General features: G+C 39.6%; 1 protein-coding gene across 1 annotated transcript in view; it reads left to right on the forward strand.

Moving 5' to 3' along the window:
- The window catches only part of LOC135502719 (sodium-dependent phosphate transporter 1-A-like), a 149,966-nt gene that overhangs the window by 100,224 nt on the left and 25,022 nt on the right, over window positions 1-24,720 (forward strand). The window contains exons 9-11 of the mRNA XM_064795692.1: window positions 10,611-10,870; window positions 18,398-18,443; window positions 21,162-21,274. Coding sequence (XP_064651762.1) covers window positions 10,611-10,870; window positions 18,398-18,443; window positions 21,162-21,274 — 419 coding nt within the window. The remainder of the gene's footprint in view (window positions 1-10,610; window positions 10,871-18,397; window positions 18,444-21,161; window positions 21,275-24,720) is intronic.

The following is a 24,720-nucleotide window of genomic DNA, read 5'->3' on the forward strand; positions in this document are numbered from 1 at the left end:
TCACCGCGGTATCCTCCTTGCAGAAGAACCAACATACTGCAATAATAATCCCAATGGTTCTTTAAGGTCCACCTATTTGTAGCTGCCTTCGGGAAAGAAAGCCCAGCTGCTGAGTAATTAGAGTGCTCTATAAATGCCAATATTGATTGAATGATTGATTGATTGTAGCCCAAAAGTTTGGGAGTTTTTCATTACGTTTCTCTGCCCTTGATGATTTTTCCGTAAGGAGCCCCCGTTTTATCAAGATTGCATAGGGATTATGAGGGATTAGCCGTTCAGTTTGTGTATCTTGGGAATATTTCCTCCCCACTATAGAAATAAAAAGATGAAATATTGCACAGCGTCGCTTTTGGGAACAAGACAGTTCGCCAGCAAATAAATCTCTATCACAAATACCTCTTTTAAATTTTGAAATTGATTGAAGAATAACCATTTTAGAGCTATAAAAATCAGGCATTTATGTCGATCTCGCCTGGTTCTCATCGTTTGATGAAACACCGCGGCTTTGCCGATCAGATAGCGAATCCCCGCCTCGAGCAAGTCTCAGTGTTGATCAATCAAACGTGTTCAGTTGCCGTGCACAGTTGTTATTGTAGAACGGAAAATATCCGCGGCATATAATTTTTGAGAATGCCTCACAATGGACATATTTTTGCGGCAGAATATTTTCGCGAGTGAAGAATTATTTTTCCAAGCAAATCTAAACTGCCTATTTTTTACTCTGAGCTCGAAGTGTATGTAGACTGTAGTGTAAGCTGTCCCCTACGTAACATAATATGAGCAATAATTAAGCAAAATTTGTTTAAGTTAGGTGTAATTATGACAAGTGTTAATTGCGCGGGGAATAGACGTAGGCCTTCGCTGGCCGAGCTGTATACAGTGCCTCTGTGGGAACATGGCAACAATGAAATGGATTTCAAGCTAAAAGCAGACGATTTTCGCGGCAGATTATATTCGCGAGCCTGACCTACTCGCGAAATGCGCGAAAAGATTCTGCATGCGAAATTTTTCCGTTCTACAGTATATAGGTTTGAGAAGTTTGGTCAGGACTCCATGAACGGGGAATGTCCATGAAAAAGGAATGTTCTCTTTACTTTTCTAGCTCTCCATTTGTAGATTATGCAAAAAGAGCGTTCACAAATTCTTTTTTGTAAAATGAGACATTTCACTACTGTAATTGCTCATATATTCATGTTCACAGAAACCCAATCATCAGTCAGTCAAAGTTTGGACAAAATTAGCCTAAACACAAAGCTTCCTTGAAATAAAGTTTGTGACATTTCACTAGTTTTTGAGGTTTCTTTGTGAAAGTGGGGTTTATAAAATATATTTTTCTACAGTGATAAATTAACTCTAGGCAAAATAGCACATTCTTGTTCAGGCAATCAAAGTCATCAATCTGGCAGTGGTTTCAAAAAAAAATTAGGCAAGGCTTAGACCAATAGTGAAACACTGTATTTTGTAGATTAATGCAAAGAGAGTGCTTACAAATCCTCTTTTTTGTAAGATGAGACATTTCACTGCAAAAAAACTGCTCATATATTTATGTTGTCACAGACCTAATAATCAGTCTGTCCATGTTCTAATTGGCCAAAACATAAAGCGCCCTAAGAACAAAATAACGTTTATAATATTTGTAAAATTTCTGTTCATCAAAGTCACTATTTCCAAAAATCAACAATGCTTCCAGTTAGAGTAGTCCTAGCTACACTAAACAATGATCTATATCATAATACTATAAGGCGGCTCGATGAAGTGCCATTTTGGGGTCGTGTTTCGTCTCGAAATTTTGCACGTTTGCAGGTGATTTGGTATCCTGATGCAACGTTATGTTTATTTTCGGAAATTTACTTCAGCGGAGCAGTAATGAGGGATTTTTAATCGGACACTGTCAATTCTCCTTACCACTCACAGAAGCCAAGTCAATGCTGTTTAGTTATGAAGGGGCTTAATCAATCACCTGCACTCCCTGGGGTGACTAACATTACCTGTTGAACGGCTGGCTGTAAGGGGATGATTGGAACAGCCTGTACCTGTTGACCTGCTGAACCCAGGTTAATGTTATTTTCAATCCACGATTGCAGGTCAGCTGATCTTCGAGATTTCGCGGGGAAAGAAATTGGAAACAAACGCATGTGTGCAGTTCAAATGTAAACAAAAACGTATTTTTGGTACTTTTGGTTGCTGGACTTGGGTTTTCCCGCAGTAAAAGGAGCTGGGGTCAAATTGATGGTCTATTGTATATTGGTACTGTATTAGCCAGAGCTAGCCCTTGATTATGAAGGGATTTTCAAATTAAGGTTACAATGGTATGTTTATGTGCTCACCACAGCTTTCAAAACTTGATGTATCTGAAGAGGCACTCTGAACTTGGCATGGCTTTATCAAGGAGCTGCTCACGGTGCTGAACTTCTAGCTTGCCTGTCGACTAAGTGCCTTGCCCGAGATCATGCTACATGTAGGAGGAGCACGCATTCTAAAGTTATAGTAGTGATAGTGCAATTGGTCCGAGCCATTTGGAGGGCGACATGTGAAGGCCTATCTGGGTTCTCCTTCTTCTCCGTATAAAAAGGGGCATATTGCTGACTTAAAGGAACGAGGCATATTCACATTGCCTCATCATCTCTATCGGACCAATTGATATACTTTTATATGCACGCATACAACACGCCACAGGGTCCAAGTCTGTGGACAAATGGTTGGTTTAATTTGTCTCTTCGATATTGCTCCTTTGATATTGCATTAGATTTTCATTGCAATTCAATCTATTCAGGGTATAGCCCATTTGAACCTGCCTGCGCCACGGGTACAATGCTGGTATAGATATATTAAGCGTAGTATATGTACTAGCAACTAATCTCTACCTGGGGTCACACAGAATGTATTGTTCAGAATGAGCCTTGTTTTACACTATACAATGTATTTTGTAGAGTTATGCAAAGAGAGTGATTACAAATCCTCCTCAGAGTCGTTCTGATAAAGGGTCAGGTCACGGCAGTTTTCCTTTGATCCCACAGCTCTCTTGGGCAATGAACTGGAAGCCATGATGAAGCCTTTTTTAATTCAGCTACAAAGTGAGCCGAGGTGCAATGATAACGACCAATATTCAACGAAGTATATTTACTCTGCAAATGAGGTACACATATGATTTATTGGGTTACAAATACATAAACTAATAAACAGACTTTTATTACATTCAATATGATTTATATTGATGACAGCAATCTAAGAATTGAGGCAGATGTGTTGATCAGCTGCGAATTGCCAAACAAAACATTAATCAAACCACAATTAAGCTGCATGCACTCTTATCTGTTTGCAATTTGTTATAAATGAAACGGCCTTAGGGCCATTGTGCTCACCGTAAAGATATTTGGTGGTTAGGAACTCATCCTGGTTAAGAAACATGCTACATGTATAGTGTATAGGTCAAACCAAAGTCGGTATGACATGTGATGTATCGTTGCTAGCGGTACCTACCATAAAAATATCACCGAAAACAAGTCACTAATAAGCGAGATATTGCACTTTTTTACATTTTTAGTTTTGTCCTCCTGGTGGCCAAGTCGAGAATTAGATTGGATTGAAATTCGGTGTCCGAGGTTATATGACGTTGAAAAACATGTGTACCAAATTTCAAGTTCATAGCTTGTGCGGTTAAGAAACGTGCCAAAGTTACACTCTAAATGGCCAATCTACGCCATTTGACCTATGTGACATTTAAAAGTAGGTCCAATCAAAAACCCGAATGATATTTGATGTATCCTTGCCAGCAGAACCTACCACAAAAATATTATCGAAAACGAGTCAATCATAAGAAACATATCACACTTTTTAGGTTTTCACTTCTGGCCCACCATCTCCCCGTTGGCCAAGTCAAGAATAAGATCGGACCGAAATTCAGTGTCAGAGGTTAATTAACATAGGGAGTCATGTGTACCAAATTTGAAGTTCATAGCCCTAGCGGTTAAGAAACGTGCCATATTTACAATCAAACAGCCAATTTACGCCATTTGACCACTGTGACCTTAAACATTAGGTCAAATCAAAAAGCTGTATGATATGTGATGTATCCTTGCTAGGAGAACCTACAATAATAGAGAGAGATATCATACTTTTTAGGTTTCCACTTCTGGCCCCCTGGTGGCCAAGTCAAAAATCAGATGGGACCGAAATTCATTGACAGAGGTCACCTTACCTGGGGGTCCTGTGTACAAAGTTTCAAGTTCATATATTTATCGGTTAAGAAACGTGCCATTGTTTTTGAAACAGGATACGACGACTGACGACGACGGACGACGGACACTGCGATGTTGTATAGACTCCCCTACGTGAGCCAAACCATAAATAATTAGGTTGTAATCAATGGCAACATATACTGTAAATTGTTTCTTATAGAGAGGTGACTCAAAGATTGATGTACACATCATGAATGTTTGTAAGGTTTTTGTCAAATTATTGCTTATTCAACAATTTGGAACGATTTTACGCTTATGTGTGCCAAAACAAGCTCATCGATGGAAAAATGAACCGTTTTCTAATCTAAATCAACTAGAAACGGTGCTTCAAAATCACAAAACTATCAAATTTCCCATCAGATAACAGTAACATTAAATTATAAAAAATTTGATAGAAATAATATGGGATTTTTTAACATGTGAACATGGAACCAAAAAAATGAGACGTTTTTGCATTTTTTGCATTTCTTTTCACTTTTTTACTGCGAACGCAAAATTAAACCTGCTATAAAACTAGTTGTAGTCAGTCAAAATTAATAAGATATGAATTTCCCATTAGATGAAAACAAATAGAAATATGTGAAACCCTTAGATGGTCCATTAGCTGCACTGACAACATACTAAACTGCCAACCACAAAAATATGTGATGATGTGGAGTAGAAAAATGCTTTTCGAAAATTAACCTCAAACCAGTGCCATCACTTCTCCTCAAAACTGTCAAAAAAGCAAAGTGCGAAACATATCCCTTCTCCTATGATTGTTATCTTGGCATTATATCGAATAGTTTTATAGAGATTAGTGATTCGAAGCAGGCGTTTGCTTTAAAACGGAATGTTTGTAACGGCCATTTTCAGCTGATCGGATAATCAACCATCCGCTCAACACACAAGGTGAGATGTCTAGATGAGACTCTTGTGATTGGTTTGAGTCTATTATTCATTCCTCATTGCCAATTGTTTCACAAAATTTTGACATTTGAATTGAATGTTAAAAATTCAAGAGTCTGTCTCACTTCTCGGTCTTACTCCAAAAATACGTCCAGCCTGTTTCGATTATTCAAAAGTGTAAATGTAAATGTTTTCTTAGAAAAATGGAATGAACATATTGAATGCGTCCCGTTTTTGATTGTGTAATCAACAAATAAATATCCTAAATTCTATCTGCGAATTATGAGTGGCGTACATTTACATTGTTAGAGTGCATGGGCGGTTGGTCTAAAAAGCAATTAGTGTCTGATCAGGGGAGCATCCATCCCAGAGCATGCTCCGCACAAAACAGTGAACTCTTCACTCTCTCCATTATCCACTTACACAGTAGACAGTTCACAGTTGGCCAGATGCTTTCGCCGTCTATTATCCGCTTCTTGAATTAACAATGAGTGGGCCCATACGTGAGACAAAAAGTTACCAGATTGTGACTCGTGGCTGTGAATGATAGGACCCCGACCCCTGATCACTGCCAAACTTTATATGTGAGACAAAAAAATTCCTGATTGTGACTTACGGCTTGGAATGATGGGACCCCGACCCAAGACCACTGCCAAACTTTATATGTGAGACAAAAAGTTACCAGATTGTGACTCGTGGCTGTGAATGATAGGACCCCGACCCATGATCACTGCCAAACTTCATACGTGAGACAAAAAGTTACCAGATTGTGACTTACGGCTGGGAATGATGGGACCCCGACCCATGACCACTGCCAAACTTCATACGTGAGACAAAAAGTTACCAGATTGTGACTCGCGGCTGGGAATGATAGGACCCCGACCCATGATCACTGCCAAACTTCATACGTGAGACAAAAAGTTACCAGATTGTGACTCGTGGCTGGGAATGATAGGAGCCCGACCCCTGATCACTGCCAAACTTCATACGTGAGACAAAAAGTTACCAGATTGTGACTCGCGGCTGTGAATGATAGGACCCCGACCCATGATCACTGCCAAACTTTATATGTGAGACAAAAAGTTCCCAGATTGTGTCTCGTGGCTGTGAATGATAGGACCCCGACCCATGATCACTGCCAAACTTCATACGTAAGACAAAAAGTTACCAGATTGTGACTCGTGGCTAGGAATGATAGGACCCCGACCCATGATCATTGCCAAAATTCATACTTGAGACAAAAATTTACCAGACTGTGACTGGCAGCTGGGAATGAGAGGACCTAACCACCCCAACCCCTCTTACTCCTGGCACATAGGGGAAAAAGGTCTCTTATTGTGACATGTTGTTGGAAATGATACCGCCTGTAGCCGCCCATCCTCACTGCTAAAATGAAATGAAAGAGTCAAAATTTCAAATTCAAATTGATTTATTGATTTATCATCTATTCGGCTACAGTCAAAAACTATATATATAGTCCAAATTAAAAACACGTGGTCATTCAACAATATTCCAGATTATCATACCTCATTAGTATGTGAGCCAATCACGTCGCGTCATTCACGACCACGTGCCATGCGATAATTTTGACTATTCCACGGCATTATTCCACGGCTGACGTCATCGATGACGCGATATTCCAAATGGCGGCCATTAAGATTTCGACGAAATCGGCGATAAAAAACAGCATATTTACGGCGTTTTAAGCCAGGAAGTTGCACAGTGATACTGTCAGGGTCTTGAATTACACCCACAAAGTAGGTAGGTTGCAATGGGTGGGACTGTTACATCCACGAACAGAAAGTACAAGGCATTCAAGTTGGGCCTGGACTCGCTTCAAACAAACATCGTCTGCTAATGTAAACACACACTGTCTACAGTACATAATGTATCATGTAGGAGCCAGTTTTCGCGGGTCTTATCACTAAGTGCAGATTTACTAGCTTCCAGCGATTCCATACACGCAAAAGCTTATTTATTACGAAATTTGAGATCAATAACGAAATATCTGGGGTGCTGCGTGGATGTTTTAAGCGTGATTTAATCTTGAAATCGCTCACTGAAAGATCGATGCAGACCAAAACAAATCCGAAGCGGCTCCCCCATTTTCGCGGGTATTGCGCATGCGCGACTGATTGTTGTGTTTCTGTGTCGTGTGCATGATCCTAGGTATTGACCCAGTGTTTTGAACGTAATTAGAGAATTGCTTGCCTGTTTAGGACGCATTTTGGGCGCTTTCTTTGCGAAACGAAATGAAAATCAAAAATCAGAAAATTTCTTCTCTGGAAACGAAGTGACGCGCGAGAAAACGGGAAAAAACGGGTTTTCGCGAAATTGGGGATGACTCGAAATTGGGGAGCAGCACCATACACGTCTTGGCTCCATACATGATTTGCGTATCCGCCAATTAAAAATCACTTTGACAGTGGTTTGGGTCGCTGTGCAAAACCTGCTGGGCCGATTTCTTCAAGGTTTGGTTTGAAGCCTCGTGAAATAATTTTTGACCTGACAAATAATTTTGACTATTCTATGGCTTGACATGCAATATTTATATAATATTCAATGGTATTCTTCGTTGCGCAGAGAATGTGCGCAAAAGCAAACACACAGTAGAATGTTCACTGTTTAATGCGATATCGACAACAGTGAAATGCTCTACTGTGGTATAGTAGAGAGTACGTTGCGACCTGAGATCAGGCTTTATGTCGTTTTGAATATCGAGAGGCGGAGTATATTGTAAGCAACTGGTGCCAGGAGGTCAGGGGAGAGGCCTAGTCCTTCTCAAAAGCCTGTGGGCAGTATGACTTTGAGATAACTCTTTTTGAGGCTTGATTGACTTGATTGATCTCTGAGCATAGTCAGCATGGTCAGGAACTTGGTTGCAGCTTCCTCATAATCTTGTAAAAATCATCCGATGAACAGATGTGCAAACAGCATACCATGACCAGGATTGAAAAAAGGTACGTGGATCTATTATATCTGGATGATGAGGGTTTTACACCTTCTGAAGGCACTAAATCTACTGCGTCCGGAGATCGAAACCGTAATGTCATTTTGTAGGGGATGTGCCGTCAACATTTCTTTCGGACAGGTCTTTTTCGGACAAGTCGGTTTGCAAAGGTGTGCGTGTTTACGGGAGGTTCTCATTTGTACAGGAAAAACAAAATTAAAAGAATCACCCAATTAATAAAATTGACTGACTTTGAAGGTCGTTTTGTTTTATTTCAAGAACGAATTGGAGCTGACGAAAGGACCATTTATCCATACTGTAAGACCTTCTTTGGTTTGTCGCCATTGTAGACACAGAAGGCTGATGGACTTAAAGTGATACTATGATGTGATTTACAACTTTGCGGAAATACGTCCGTTTTTAATTGTTGATCACAAATGTGAAGCTCAAATTTTCCATTTTTGATTAGATTTGTTATAAAATCGCTGAATGTAAACCACCGCGACCGTGCAGATGTTCATGTTTTGACGTCATCAACGAAAACGGCATCGAAGCGAGCCGTCCGGGTGTGATTAAACCATCAATTTCTAGAAAATGTGCATTTCGATTCGAAAACCTTACCGATTATGAGAAAGTGACGTAGTCATTTGTCAAAAACAGCTAAAACATTATGTGGTGAAATTTGACACGAGTTACCCTTTAAGGTTCTGGATGTGAACCTTCTCTCTCATTTGCATTTGGTATCATTCCAAGCAAGTCATTTTATAGGCTGATGTGTATTGATGCTGTGCTTGGGGAAGTGTCTCAATGGTATCAGTTCTATGGATCGGATGTTCCTCCAGATTTATTTCTTGATAAGCACAAATTGTATCCGGTGGACGTTGTGTATAGGCTACACTATCATCATGCATCATCCTTCTGCGTGGCATTACTTAATGAATGACCCTTCGTTAGCCTGTTCAAGCAATGCCGACTATAGCAGGTGGTTATTGTATTAAACAAAGGCAGGTGATTGTACATGCTTTGGAATTTGGCACTTTCTCATCATGCTCTTTGATCCTTTGTGTATGATGATGACTACATACAACAAGAGGTGAAGCCTGAAAGTTTCACAAACAATGACTCACCAGTAATCTAATTAGTCGATTCGAATCTCTTTTTACAGGTGCAACATTCTGTTAACTTTTTTACTATTGACAGCAGTGTACGTTCATACACTGCTGCTATTGATCATGACATCCCATCCAATGACGATTGAGCAAATTAGAGTTTTCGGCTGTTTGAGATCTTGACTTTTAAGATGAACAAATATTGCAGGAGAATTAGCAACTTGTTTCAGCTACATGTTGTGCAGTAAACTTTATGACCACATTACTTTCACATCCAAATGCCTCCGATGGGTTTGCTTTTTGGCACGTTGCACTCATATTTAGTTTTTCCACCATCTTGTATTATACTGGTACCTATCTGGTATGGACAGAATGTCAGCTGAGCGCCAGGCTCTTTAGTCTCTTGTTATTATTGCTATCGTGTTACAATATTCTCAGAGAATGTGGATCAGATGATTTGCTACAACTTTCATACCAGGCAACATTTTTGTTTTTGCTTCGTTCATGAGATAATAGCTCTTTTGTTTTAGGTAATTATTAAATGACAAAAAAAATCGTTTCCGGACAACTCCCCCGTAACCGCTTGGTTGAGAGTGCTTAAAATTTCAGGGATGATAGGCGATATATTGAAGTTGTGCATGTGCAGTTTAATTTTTTTCAGTTATGTAACTAATTTGCATTATAATTAGCTCTATTGTTTTTTACCTCTTTAGCTCTTAGTTCGCGTATTATTAATCCTACCTTTATACAATTTTCAGGGAAGGTGGATCAGATGATTTGCAACAACTTGCATTCAAGGCAATATTTTGATATTTGCTTCCTTTCGGAGACAATTACATTGATTTGAGGCAAAAAGTGCTACGGTAATTACAAGAAATTATTTTTTCATTTAGGTGTCAACCGATTATCGCAAACACAATGAAGTCGATTCGCCAGAAATGAAATTGCATTTTTTTACATGGGTTTATAATTCAGGGACAACATGAGTGATATACGGTCTATTGATGTTAGTTCTTTCTTCTTCTAGACAATCAGTATGGCCAAACGAGGTCTTTTTCTTAATGATTTCTGTTTGACAGCATTTGGGATACCAGTATTATAATAATTTTTTATATTATTTTTTTATCACCAGATATATACGCGTTTTTCAGAGAATGTCTCATAGAATGATGATTTTGATAACGATAATGATAATGATAATGTTAATATTGAGTTCTTATATAGTGCTTTTCCATGTTTGCCTGATCAAAGCGCTTTTGGGATATCATATTATTACCGCGGTCTCCACAGAAATCAATCAGGGGCGTCAATGAGCAACCACAAGGCGTTCACTCGAACTCGACCAGTAGGGGAACTAAGCAGTACTCGGCTGGGATAATATCCGCGGCTACCACGTGATTAAACCCTTAAAATCTTTACTTGTAGGTCGGCACCGACGAACGATATCTGACGCCATGTACCATAGCGAGGCCCAAGCGTCCGTCCATGCCAGGTCCAAGTTTCGGCGACAACGTTCTGCACCAGATACACGGCATTTGGTTCGCTTTATGTCATATGCTGTAAAGGAGGAAGATATCTTTGAATCCGGAGATAGTGCTCTCAATAGGGATATTACGCCGCAGTGCAATGGACATGAAGATAACCAAAGGTTTTCATTGCCTGGGATTCAGTATTCGTCAATAAAGGTGAGTCGTTTTTTGGTGGTTCGATTGCGAACCACCATCTGTGCTTGGTTATTCGTTTTTACTCCTCTATAGTCCCATGTATGCATCTGCGTGAAGAAATTAGTTCTCATGTTTGTAACATCCAAAGAGACAATGCTATTCTGCCTAGATCCCTCAGATTAATCTCAGCTTGATTCACCCACTTGAATTTACTAATAGCCGCTATAACCTGGTGAATAAATGATTTATTTGATACCAGCTTTGTTCCATACATCGCCGATGTATAGCGTAGTAATCGTATATTGAGTCGGTTGTCTGCTTGTGGATGTGAATGTACACATTTTAGCTTGCTGGCGCCATCAAATGCTACACTTTTTCACATCAGCATCGCATTAACAGTGATATTCGCCTTTCACCCTGATTTGGTGGATTAGCAACTTGATTTTTGCAGATATTCAACATGAGTCGCCAAAAAATCCGCGCCGTCTAAATTGTTGGTGCTGCCACTTATCGATAGCCAGTTGAGTTCGCGAGTAAGCGTTGCGGGAATTTCGAATAACCTGATTTGGTGCGTCACACAGTTGAATTACGGTAAATACAGTACTGTATACATTTAGCTGGCCACCACCAGGAGATCAAAATAGGGCTATATTTATCATTATACATTTTCTAGCAATAAGCCATCATAGATCAATTCGCAATTGCATTCCTAAGCTTCATAGGCCTATTGAATGCGGACAAATTCCTATGGGACTGACCATGCATCTATTTCCCCAGTTATCCTAGAACATGTATAATGATGAATATAGGCCTATTTTGATCTCCTGGTGGTGGCCAGCTAATTCAATGCATACAGTATGTGTGTCGGTAATTTCTCCTGCACGCTGCTACCTATATAGATTTACAATGAAAACATCTTATCTATGACAGGTTCCTCTGATGATACCACATCACATTTCAACAACTCCTGCCAAGATTGCCCCCATCATATGCGCAAAAACCTCAGTCCCTGCCCTGCCCACAATTCGAACCACCCCTTCAGTCTTTTTTAAAGACTGCTTGTTTTCGATGTAACGGCCTGGGCTCTTGCTAGATACAATTTACTATCCTTCAGATCATAACGCGATGGTTTTTGTCGTTAACGAGGCTATATATTTAATTACAATTTTAAACAAGTTTAGTAGAGTACCATGTAATCGCTGTCTGGTCAACGGTAGGCCGTCACATTCCCTTCGAAGCTATGGAGTCAATCTCTGGGAATGTGTTCCGTGGTTTTTCATTCGAAATTCTGCCTTTTCTTAATTTCTTTCGTGATTTTGACGGATTGCTGCAATGACCGTACATGTTTAGCAAACCCTCGAGTACGGTTCAGCGACTTCACCTTGTACGGTTTGACAAAGGCAATCTGTACGCCGAAATTCATTTTCCGACGTGTACGGCAGCACTCCATGGCACGGTACGGGCATGGTGATCCCAGTTCTTCTCGTCTCAATGAGCATCCTATCAATACTCACCAAGGTACATATAAAACAGAACAAAAAGGTACAAGAAAACAATAATTTGAATGATAGAATTTTACTTAGACTTTCAACAAACAAATTTTTCTCCGAGCAACGGTTCGTATTAGGGTTCGAAGCACTGGTGTGCGACGTGTGTATAAAAGGAATGCTCCAGCACAAGACACCTCAAAGATAGCACTGGCGAGAACCTTCACAAGTGTGCGGTGTGCGACAAGACCTACAAGCATAAAGTGCACTCTCCGGGATGGTGTATGAGATACTGCTCGACGAGACCGTGCATTTTCGTCGACGTTTTCTCACAAAACTTGTGAAGAAACATTGCTCCTGAAATAGAGTGAAATATTTCATATAATTGAAGCCATTTGCTGCTCCTCGAAGGCAAAAATGATCAACAAGTGGTAGTAAAGTTACATTTTAGATTGGGAATTATGACTGTCTTGGCCATATGTCAAGTGAATTGCGATAAATGATTTTTAATCGTAAGACCACACAACCCGTACACCTTTAGTGTATTATATTGCTACACCATATTATTATGTAGAGTATTTTAGAACTTTTGACAATCTATTTTTGTACAATTTCTACCAGTTTTCTCATAAAATTCTGATAACTATTTTAGGGTAAATTAATCACATTTATCAAACTACAATGTTCGTCTGTACAATGGTCGCCAACGCGTCCGAACGTGAACATCTATTCCTGTATGATATCAAGGTTCTTGCCTTTGTTATCATGAATTGGACAAATATCAAACTAATATAGGCTTTTCGACCCTTGGTGTGAGTTTTGACTAATGGGACCATATCGGCGAGAAGCAATCAACTCTCATTGTCAAAATCATTTAATCAAATTCAACCTGCTCGGACACAGCTTGACCATGACGTTGCTCAACTTTCAATTAGCCAACTGTCGCGTTCTTGAATTAGCAATATCAATTTAATCACATGTTATTAATTTCATGTACGGACGCAACAGCGTCCGTCGCAAAAAGGGCCTTTTCCAACCGTCTAAGGTGGACGACGTTGATAGGTCGGTGAAGTCACGGGAACAAGATGTCGCATGTGGTTCAGACATTTTGATTGGCTCCGGGCATAATCCAAGCCAGCTTAAAACAGCTCGGCGTGGCCAGAATCGCCAGATTATGCTGCGGAGATTTTATTAAAAACGTCGATTCATTTAACAACACATTTGACATTATTGTCTCCTTCACTTCAGGTAAGAAAACTTCCTTTACAATTTGTGATCATTTATTTCACAACTCATTACTGTTCATGCATTGAATGTTTGGTTATTCTTTTGATTTGATTGACCGGTTAACATGAAGTACGGTGGCTTATTTAACTTTCATGAAATGTCATATTGTGCACGAAACTAGCTTTTAGCCAGCTCGTAATTTGTATGGTTCCGGTTAACCATTAGATAGATTGTTCATATATAGAGATCCGTAATGATCACTGAGACGTACATGTCTTTATACCACTTCACTTCATGTAATCTGATACATTGATTTATGACTGTTGTATGCGTGTAGACTAGAGATTATGCTGCGGAGATTTAATTAAAAACGTCGATTCATTTAACAACACATTTGACATTCTTGTCTCCTTCACTTCAGATATTCTCATCTTATAATAATATTGCTACACCATATTGCTACACCGGTGTACAGTAGTATCGCTAAACACTGTACACTATCATGAAGTCAAGATATTTTGCGGTGTATCTCCGCAATGCGAAATGCATATTACTTGCTACTTCGTCAGTCTTTACCGTTGATATTGCAGTACAAGATAGCCCTGCATGAATGGCGTCTATTCGAGAGGCTTCGCCAAAAAATGATGTCTTTGAATGTCATAAAATGTTCATCTTTCAACGTGAATATTAGCTCCGTTTCTCGAAGTTACATCCGCATGGGCATACTGATGTAAACTACAACGACCGATGATGTATGCATAAAAAGAAGAACCGGATTAAACAACAGGAACTTACCGAAAATTGTAAAAATATGTGCTACCTGGAAAATCATGGCAAAACGGAACTTCGCTGAACCGTACATAGTGGTCGCTAAACCGCTACGGTTATCCACCGTGAGCACATGTTTGTAAAAGGGATGTGTAACTCGTTGATCATCAATGAAAGCAACTATCCTGATGATTTCGGTGTAGCTGTCTTGAATATTCATCTTTAGAAAGGGACCTTCCCTATTGTGGATGATACATTAAATTATGGTTCAAGAGAGACTGATGACATTCGACACCAAAACTGCATAATAGAATCCGTTGTGCCCTGAACACTTATCTATAGATTGATAATAGTATTTGATTTTGCACAATCCATAAAGACCAGTGGTCCTGTTTCGAGAAAGGCCTACACGTAGGCATGTAGCTACCCACTCCCGTACTATACCCAATATCGGACCAAAGCCTAGAGAACGCAAGCCCAACTGAACAGTCAGTAAAAAATAATATCTGATGAACGTCTTGGGCAAAGGGTTTTATATGACTGGGAAGCTGATGTCCAGCAAGATCAGCCCCTTTTCTGAGTGCCTCTGCAGATACCTGAAATATTGATAGCAGTGATTAGAGCATATAAGACAACCGACCATGCAGCTCACCTTTAACACAGCATTGTACATATTATGTCTATCTAGGCATAACAACTGTCTTTTCATGCAAATGCATGAGTTTGTCCCTCATCAGGCCTCTCTTCAGAATCTTCCTTTTCACAGGCCCCCTGAGGGATTACTCTCCCTAAAACACGTTTGCGACTAAAACAAGTTACAAACATTCAATGCATTTGTTAGTGGTGCTATGTTTGATACCCAATTCACTTCCTTTTTCGTGGATACCACGTCCACTATAGTATAGATATAATTTATAAATGAATAGGATAGAGGAATCAAAATGTCTAGTCATGCCATAGCTCTATGAAATACTGGAGTCTGATTAAGTGATCAACCTTTTTGAGATTGGGTTGTTGTCGTGTTTATCAAGATGAATAATGATATCAGAAAAAGGTTAAAAAAACATCAACTTTTAGCCTAACTTAGCAAACGTAATTTGAAATCACACATTTTTGTTAGCCACACCATACTGTATGTCAGGCAGTATTCTTAAAACAAGATCTGGTTGAAACAACACGACTTTCAAAAATTAATTAAATTCAAGTTAATTCTGTAATTATACATGCGCCCGCTGAAAATTTCACATTGTCCTTCTGCCACAGTTTGATCGTCCACACACTGATCCAGTGTGTATAGTGCGCTGCTTGTAACATGTATGGATTGAATAGCCTTCTTATTATCTTTCGATAAAAAAACACTTTAAGGATGTAGTGATAGTTTTCTCCATAACACTGTGAAGTGTATTTGTGTAAAACAAATGCGTAATAAAGATATATATTTTTTACAATGAATGGCGCAGTCACGGGCGCCCATTGTTGCCGTGATCCGTGATCAAGTGACAGCACGACTGAAAATCTCACATTTGTTTTTAGTTTTATGAATGGATCGTAGCCTGGCAAAATTCAAGGAAAAAAAGCCGTTTCGCGAGCCCAAGTCCATTACTTAGAAAAAGTAGAACGCCTAATTATATTGTGCGCATGCGTATCCAACCTTAGATACGTCCCATTATGACCATTGTTGACCGGCGATTGTTCCCTTTGTTGAGAGGTGACTGGCGTGCCAACTGTGGCAGAGACAGTAGGTCGAGTGAGGCTTGGCAAGGATGATCACCATTGACGACGCTTGGAGAATAGTTACAGTAATGTAAAAATGCATCATGACGTGACGACGGCCAACACTACGTTATGTAACGGCTGTTATAAAACGCGGATTCCGCGGAAATCCGCGGAATCCGCGCGTACCTGGTTCCGCTGGCCACCGTCAGATGTAGTGGTAGTCAGATGTTATGATAACTGTGTTTCGATCTATCGCTAGGCCGAGAGCTCCAACATACAATAATCAATGCCAGCCAACTGTAATTATATCATGTGCTAATATGCTTTTTACTTCATTGTTCTACAGAGATGGCTAGTGTAAATGTATGGTATACATGAAGTTTAAAGTAAAAACTTTTCCTCGTATTTTATGAATATTAGCCATTGGCGCCCTTCTGGAACATAGACTCTCGATGGTAGGTCTAGCTACTCGGACCGAAGATCGCCCAGCGTAGTGTGTGATTCAGTTTACATTTAATCCGACATGAAATGACAACCAGGCTTATTTAAATGTCCTTGTCAATTAACCATTCGCATGGTGGTATTTTATTTAATGAATATACAAAAATGCGGTGGGGACTATAGGCAGCAGCAGTGGGGCTAATTTAGCCATCTTTAGCCATCTTCAGGCGACGATTCATCCTTGGTAAAAAAATATCAAAAACCCGTAGTACAATGTACATGTGATTAATAGAATAACAGTCCTGTCTGTATTTCAGTCCACAGTGTCTGTTTATAGTACTTACCTTCCCTCAAAATAATGTAATGAAATACAGTTATTACGGAACGATTTAGTTCTCTAAATTCGTGCTGCGTGCAGTGACCGTGCAGGGAGCGTGTGAACGACTACCACTACATCTGACGGTAGCCAGCGGAACCAGGTACGCGCGGATTTCCGCGGAATCGGCGTTTTATAACAGCCGGTTATGTAAACGTTGTTCCCAATCAAGTGCAAGAAATTGATAATGACTATCAAACAATTACCTAAAAGTTCTTCTATCCGCTCATTCACTCGTGTGAACACACAGTGAATGACGAGGGGTTTAAATACACTCAGGGTGTAATAGCATCCTGAGTGCCACCCCTCTGCGCTTGTTCTCATTCTCATGAGTATTGGGGACTGGAAAGGATCAAGCATACTGACCATATTGACAAGTGCAATAACAATCTTCATTATTATGTCTATCGTCCTTCTCCCAATACTTGGATCATAGGCTGGGGATTCCTTACGTTTTAGATATCCAGAAGGTGTCTTCTTGATACCGCACTGTACAACCGACAGCTCGGATGGGATTAACAGTCAAATTTAGATCCCATTTTGACACTTAAATTCAGCTTTATAACTATACATGTATATTACTAGCTTAAGACGTGAAGGAAAGAATCCCAAGCCCTAACCAACGTGAAAGTCCAGCTTCCACAAAATGATTTAGATGTCCCCGGTGTAACATCTGTGGTTGTTCCCCATGTGTCAGTGTTTCCAAACAATAGGCAGCTAGAGAGACCACGACTTTTCAATAGGGGGGATACACAGAAAACTTTGTCAATCTATTTTTGAGCGTTCCCAAACAATGAGGGGAAACACTCAAAAACAGAAACACTCAAAAACATTGCACCGGGTGAAGGTCAAATATCGACTCCCACGCACTGCCAGGTTTGAAATGTACGATGTTGGAAACCGGAATCAATCACAATTGAGCAGAATTATAAATACAGTATACAGCTCTTATCTGTACAAAATTGATACACTAATGAGTGTGCCATTAAAAACCCCAATTTTAGATCTGTCAAACCTCCTTATTTCAAATACGACACCATGAGCAGAGTCTATATTCATGTTTTTATAGTTACCTAGATTGCCGCCATCGAATCCCTAAAATTAGTCGAAAAACGGTGGAAAGTGAGTGGGCGACGACCTCACCAAACTGTCAGTTCCAAGCTCCTGGCTAAAAGGGTCGTCACCACGTGACACCTGTGCCGGACACAAGGGCGCGTAATTCAATCATACAGAAAATATTATTTTGGAATCTAAAACAGCAACAATATTGGCAATGTGAATTCATGAAATACATAATCAGGAGATGAACATGACACCCTGTGATGATTATATGAGCACTCAGCTATGTTTCGAGTTTGAAAGATGCAAAAAAAATTCCCGCTTTGCTAGTAATTAAACCATGCGTGTATTGAGGGACTATATCTGATCATGTCATTCGATTCGAAACAATACGATGTGGCAAGATCGTCTAGACTGTACAATGATTTTCTACTACTAATGAGCTTACCTACGTTACGATTTCTTCCATTTTAGGCGACAGCTGCGGTTGATGTTGGGGCCAGACAGGATCTAAAACCAGGTATGTATTACTGCAAGGCAGCTTACTAAGTATATGTTTGTGAAGCCTAACACTATTTTACTCATAGACATTCTGTGCGCGATAGTCATCGCCCTCGCAGAATTGACGCTGAGGTCAAGCATTCCCAATCTAAAGACCACGCATAGCCATGCTAAGCGAGTGAAGAAGCTTATACATTTGGGGTTTATGACTGTTTCACCTATTTCCTTTTCGCCTACTTCCAATTTCGCCTATTTTTGTGTACCCCTATAATTAATAGACTCTCCGACGGGGAACCTTAGGGGATGCATGTCCATTTTTACGGGAAAGTGTGAGGAGACAATTGGAGGATGCTAGCCCTATGTCCTTGGCTCTTTCAAGATGACAGCACCAATCTTTGTACAGATTGAATGCATGAGTTTGACATGTGATGGTAATTTGACCAATCAAATGCCATAATCTTTGTTAACAAACCATGAAATGACCATTTAAAAGAGTTACCTCGAAAGTGGCGACGGTCCGTGACTTATTTGACAAGCTAAGGACCATGCTGACACACTGTAAAGACGAATAAAGTAGGTAAAGTAAGCAGTCATTTATTTGATAAAAACGGAAATTCATGAGTTTTTGATAAATCGATTTACACTGTACATACTCATAATTATTTAATCAAAATCAGCTGTAAAAACCCATGGCCATGTACATGTAAGGTACAGCAAGTCAAGTGAAACATTAAAGGTTGAAAATACATATTATCATTAATCAATAAGATTTCCTACCTTTCTTAAATCTAATGAAAGAGTTTTTGAAATCTCTGATTAGCTAAAACAAAAGATAATTCTTCAAAGTTATTCCAAATAATACTAATATAATGATTTAGCTGCATGTAAAACCCGTTGACATAGAATCATAATTAAAACAGTTTGAAGTTATTCTTAATAACTAGCCAAACTATCATAGAAACACTGTATAGTATGGGGCGGTCCATATTGCTACATCTGTGGGGAGGTGTCCCTATCCCGAGTGATACCACGTGTCTCCCATTCCTCTCATGCAGAAGAATATTGGGAACAGAAAAATCTCGCCCCGTTACCCTTCTAAATACTGCTACAATTATTTATGCATTCTCGCCACACTTATTCCTAACCCAAAATACTATTCTGAATACTCCCCAATCCTCATAATATAAGGTAAAATAGGGTGATTGTAGCCCCTGATTATGGTTTCGATTTAAATTTCGGTAACCATGGAATTATTCAGCCAACCAAAGCATGGATATGAACGAACTGACTTTGGAGTATCACAACATAAACAGTTTTGGATTATGCAATATGTTATGTAGGAGCTCTGGCTATAAGAAGTAAATAAATCAGACACATGCACAAAAAAGTTGGGATTTAACTTTTAGCAGGCATGGATTCTCCACACTTACATATTATTGATATATTTGAAACTTGGTTCAGATGATCAGTATTGAGTGTAGCGAATGTTGTATGGGCATTTGATGTCATTATTAAGAGCAAATATTTCAGAGACACTTTTCTGACCAAAGTACCCTCGGGTTATTTGTAGCCCGATGGTTCGGGGTATTTGTGGCCCCTATAAATAGCTTAATATATCCTGTCATAAATCATGAAGATGCTAGGTTTCTTTATTCTTTTACCTGAATTATATCATTTGATGGTAAATCTATCTGATTTAGATACAATAGATACAATGGTAACCCTTTATATACCAACAATGATACACTTTATGTTTCATACTGGTTTATCAAACATTTTTTCGAAATAAAATATTTTCAAAATTACTGTTGTCTCCAGTTAAAACCACACCATTGACTAGTTAGGCGCATTTCTCGTGGTATATGTACATTGCATTACCATGTAGTGATGCAAGCTATAATTGGGGTTGATACATGACCCACCCCTGAAACTAACAATTCTAACGGCGCACGACAAGACCGTCAGTCAATTCAGAATATCACAAGCTGCTGTCTGACACAAGGCATGATAATGTACAACAGAAATGATAAAAATAACTTTGTGTTGTTACATGCATCGAACATCACTTAATGGGTTCAATAAATACCGTTTGATACCAGCGAAATCACGACCTGTGAGTGAGTTCAGGCCTTTATTCATAATTGCCTAGCCAGAATCGGCGCTCGAAAACCGCAATCCTCCAAACATTTGATGAGAAATCGAAGTTTGTTTTGAGAATTCGCAATTTCCTTCTATTTTACTATCATGCATATCAGAACGAGGCTTCACTGGTTTCCGATCCGGCTGTTTCCCTCGCGCCTTGTCAACCAACCATATTTTTCTATATAAGAAATCTTAAATATATGGAGATAGACCTTGTGGAATTGGCTTAGAGCCAATACAGTGTGTTTTCAAGTGGAATCAAATTGACAAACTTTCAGTTGATCAAGAGTTGCTAACGTATGCATCGCAAATTGTATACATATCTGCACCCACTGTGTTCAGTTCGCCATGCTGTCATATTAAGCCGGTGAGGCAATGGCTTTTGTTCGCGTTATAGGTTTATTTCATGTACATGTATTTGTATACATTCACTGAATAAATCTCACTTTAAAGCAAAGAAGAACAAATATTTTCGGACTTCACCACACTTTGAGCTTGGTCTTGCTTATCCAGTATTTTTGTCCACACGTAAATTCAATTCATTTGTACAGTCTTTCTTCCAACTGAAGTCTGGTTTACACAATTTTCATTCCAGAGACAGCATTTTCCAACATCTCCCCTGTCTTGACGGATGACGAGGAAGAGGAAAAAGTACAGATATTCAGCAAAGGTATTCAGGTGGACACATTCGACCTCGAAGACAAAACGGTAGGACATTTTTCATTATACTGGTATTGGGGACTTTAGATAAAACAACGTACATGTATGTTAGATTTTTAAAAGTCAAGGTTGGGGTCAGAACTTTTGACAAGCGGCGGTCCTCTGAGCTAATGCTTCCTTTCACACACTCATAACATCTAAAACAACTAATTTGGTAGTTCCTATGTTGCACCAACTGTGAAGTTAGTAAAAACTAACTATTAATGAAAAGTAGTAAAAATTACCATTAAAATGATTAAGAATTGCTATTTTGATATTTAATTTAACAGTCGGTGCATTGCAACTACCTGAGTAGTTAAAATTACTATTAAATAGTTACTTTTACTATTTAATTCTAAGAGGGCACCATTTACATACAGACTAATTCTTTTCGTCGCGCAGATATACTCTTTTCAAAGATTTATTTCAATGCAGTTTTGCGCTTACAAGGTCAGTCAGTTACGGATAGGCACATGGCCTGGTTAACAATTGACCACAGGTAGCCACAGAATATCCGAACACCTTTTGGCACTGTAACTGGAGGTCGGCACGCGATACTTTCCAATTTTTGATACAAGTTTTCTCGCTGATGGATATATTTGAAAAGTTATTTGTGTACAATGTAGCCATCTGTGCATTCCAGGTGCTAACAATAGCTTTTTAAAAATATTTGGGCAGAAATGCATTGTAGACAATATTCAGAATATTGCAAATCAAGGGCCTTAATTTGTTTGTACCAAGTAAATGGAATGTATATTTTTAGATAATAACGGATAGTTGGCACCTGCCCACACATTACCTTGATGTGAGAGTCCAAATCTGAAACGGATATGTCGCATCGTAAAATCTGAGGATTGTTCAAAACTCCAATTATGACATCTATTTAAAAGCTTCTTATCTCTATTCAATCAGCCAGAATTTATATTTTTGGCTCACCTCGTGAGAGGAGCCTTTGCAATCACGTTGTGTCCGTAGTCCATCGTCGTCCCTTGGCGTCCGTTAGCAGGGCGTCTTTGGGGGTGGGGGGGGGGGGGGGGGGGGAGAGATTGTTTAAGTCACCAGGTATGTTTGTTTTCTATAATATTTAGATCATTGCTTGAACTCTGTTTATTTCTGGCCTAATCGGGTTCGTGTAGGTTTTTAGACGAGTTAGTTAACTGGTAGTACACGACCTGGTTCACAATGCAGTACACATTGTCATATGAGATAGCACGAGTTGGCCACTTGGATTCGAGGTTGATGTATTTTTTTTCATATATTCTACCTCGTCCATCAACTCCAATTTTTGGCTGAAGCGAAAGGATTTCGGGAACTGATTGCATCATGAGCACATTAGCTTAACGGTTTTATCGATAGTTATGAGATATTTTGTATCAAAGGTAGATATATGTACTTCTCCCACTGCACCTTTTCCCTTTTCAGTGATAAATAACCAATTCAAATTATTTTTCGTTGATTTCTCGGAATTCTTGTTTCATTTCCCAATACCCTGTAGAGCAAGTGTTGTTTTCAATGTGTGTCATGATGATTGAGCAGAATTTGCTCTGTCTTCCAAATCTGACAAGTCAAAATTACAGCTGATCACTCCGTTGTATAGGCTTATAATTCTGCACAAGCACTCAGAAAATATTGAATGAATTCAGTGATAGGCAGCTCAGAATCATTATCAGGGTTCTAATTCATTGATCTGAAGCAAAATAATGGTCAGGGTTGGGGGGAACTCTAAATTTTGATGTTGACTCAGTCCGAAAATAGGTCATCGTACTGTTGAAAATTTACATGCATCATTGATGTAAACAAGATGTATACGCCTAGGATGGTCAATATGTTGAAAAAAGGGTTATACCCTCAAGAAAAACCATCCCTTTTGCCCTAGATTGATCAGTGATAGAGGCCCTTACACGCCAGGTGAAGGAAGCCACAACAAACCTGAACAAACCAGCAACAAAAGTTGAAAAGATTGCATGGTCGCACACATTCTTTTGTTAATTGTGCCTATATTGAGGTTTGTTTGGGCCAGCAGTGGCTTCCTCCGCCAGGTGGAAAGGGGTCTATTCAGAGCCATGATATCAACTGATTTCAAAATCCCCCGACTTCCCAAAAATATTTTCAAAATTTTGGGTTGCCTGACATGAAATAGGAAATCTGACCAAGGAAGCAGTAGGCTAATTGCAGTCAATTCTATGCTTTGTCCCAGCTTTAGTAGTTGTCCGGCAAAATGGTGGATTGCTGTCAGTTAGATTAGCGTATTCTGACCTGAACCTTTCGTCATAATGTACGCTTTAAACACATCCCAGATAGCAACAATGGCTGGTCCACCGGAGGCCCATTGGCGGATGAATTGGCGGCCCATCGGTGAAATCCACCGGCGCCCTGATGGAGGATTTGGTCCGTACCGCTCTGGTGTGCTACTGGTGGCTGATCTGTGGAACCACAAGTGGGCCAACAGTGGCCCACTAGTGGCAATAAGTGTCATTTCGGCACTGAAGGGTGTTTGGCTAATGAATTAATTTACTGATTTTAAACTATAATGATAAATAGGCCAAGATGTGGGCCTCTCACTCGCTGGAGGTAAAGCCCTTGACTAGATCAAGATCAAAGTGTTTGGTCACCATGTATGCATATCTTAGAATTAATTGACTATGTTGCATATATGTGGTTGAATAGCGACCTAGTCATAGAAATAGCAAAGACATGCTACAAGGGCAGTAGGGGTTCGTCAATTACACGACCAAGACTACTTTAAATAGATGTGTTAACCAGAGAAAAGAAAGTTTGATACCTGAGTAATTTCTGAAAGATCATTATATCCGCACTTTCGGAGAAAGTTCGGATATATTGTTTTTATCAGGATTGTCCGTCTGGCCGTCTTTCGGTCTGTATGTCACACTCTTGTGACCTCTCTACATTCTGAACGAGTTCGCCTAGACATTTCATATTTGGTGTCCACGTGTATTGGGTGAATATCAAGGCCAAGTTCAATAATGGCTGATTTCGCACTCAAGATGGCTGACTGTCGGCTATTTTGTTGTAAAACTTGGAAATGCCTTGTGACCTCTCTACATTCTGAACGAGTTCGCCTAGACATTTCTTAGTGTCCACGTGTATCGAGTGAATATCAAGGCCAAGTTCGATAATGGCTGATTTCACACTCAAGATGGCCAACTGGCGGCCATTTTGTTGTAAAACTTCCAAATCCCTTGTGACCTCTCTACATTCTGAACAAGTTCGCCTAAACATTTCATATTTGGTGTGCACGTGTATCGGGGGAATATCAAGGCCAAGTTCAATAATGGCTGATTTCGCACTCAAGATGGCGAGTGTCGGCCGTTTTGTTGTAAAACTTGCAAATGCCTTGTAACCTCTCTACATTCTGAACGAGTTCGCCTAGACATTTCATATTTAGTGTGCATGTGTATTGGGTGAATATCAAGGCCAAGTTTCATAATGGCTGA

The sequence above is a fragment of the Lineus longissimus genome, chromosome 19, assembly GCF_910592395.1.
Source record: "Lineus longissimus chromosome 19, tnLinLong1.2, whole genome shotgun sequence".
NCBI classification, from domain to species: domain Eukaryota; kingdom Metazoa; phylum Nemertea; class Pilidiophora; order Heteronemertea; family Lineidae; genus Lineus; species Lineus longissimus.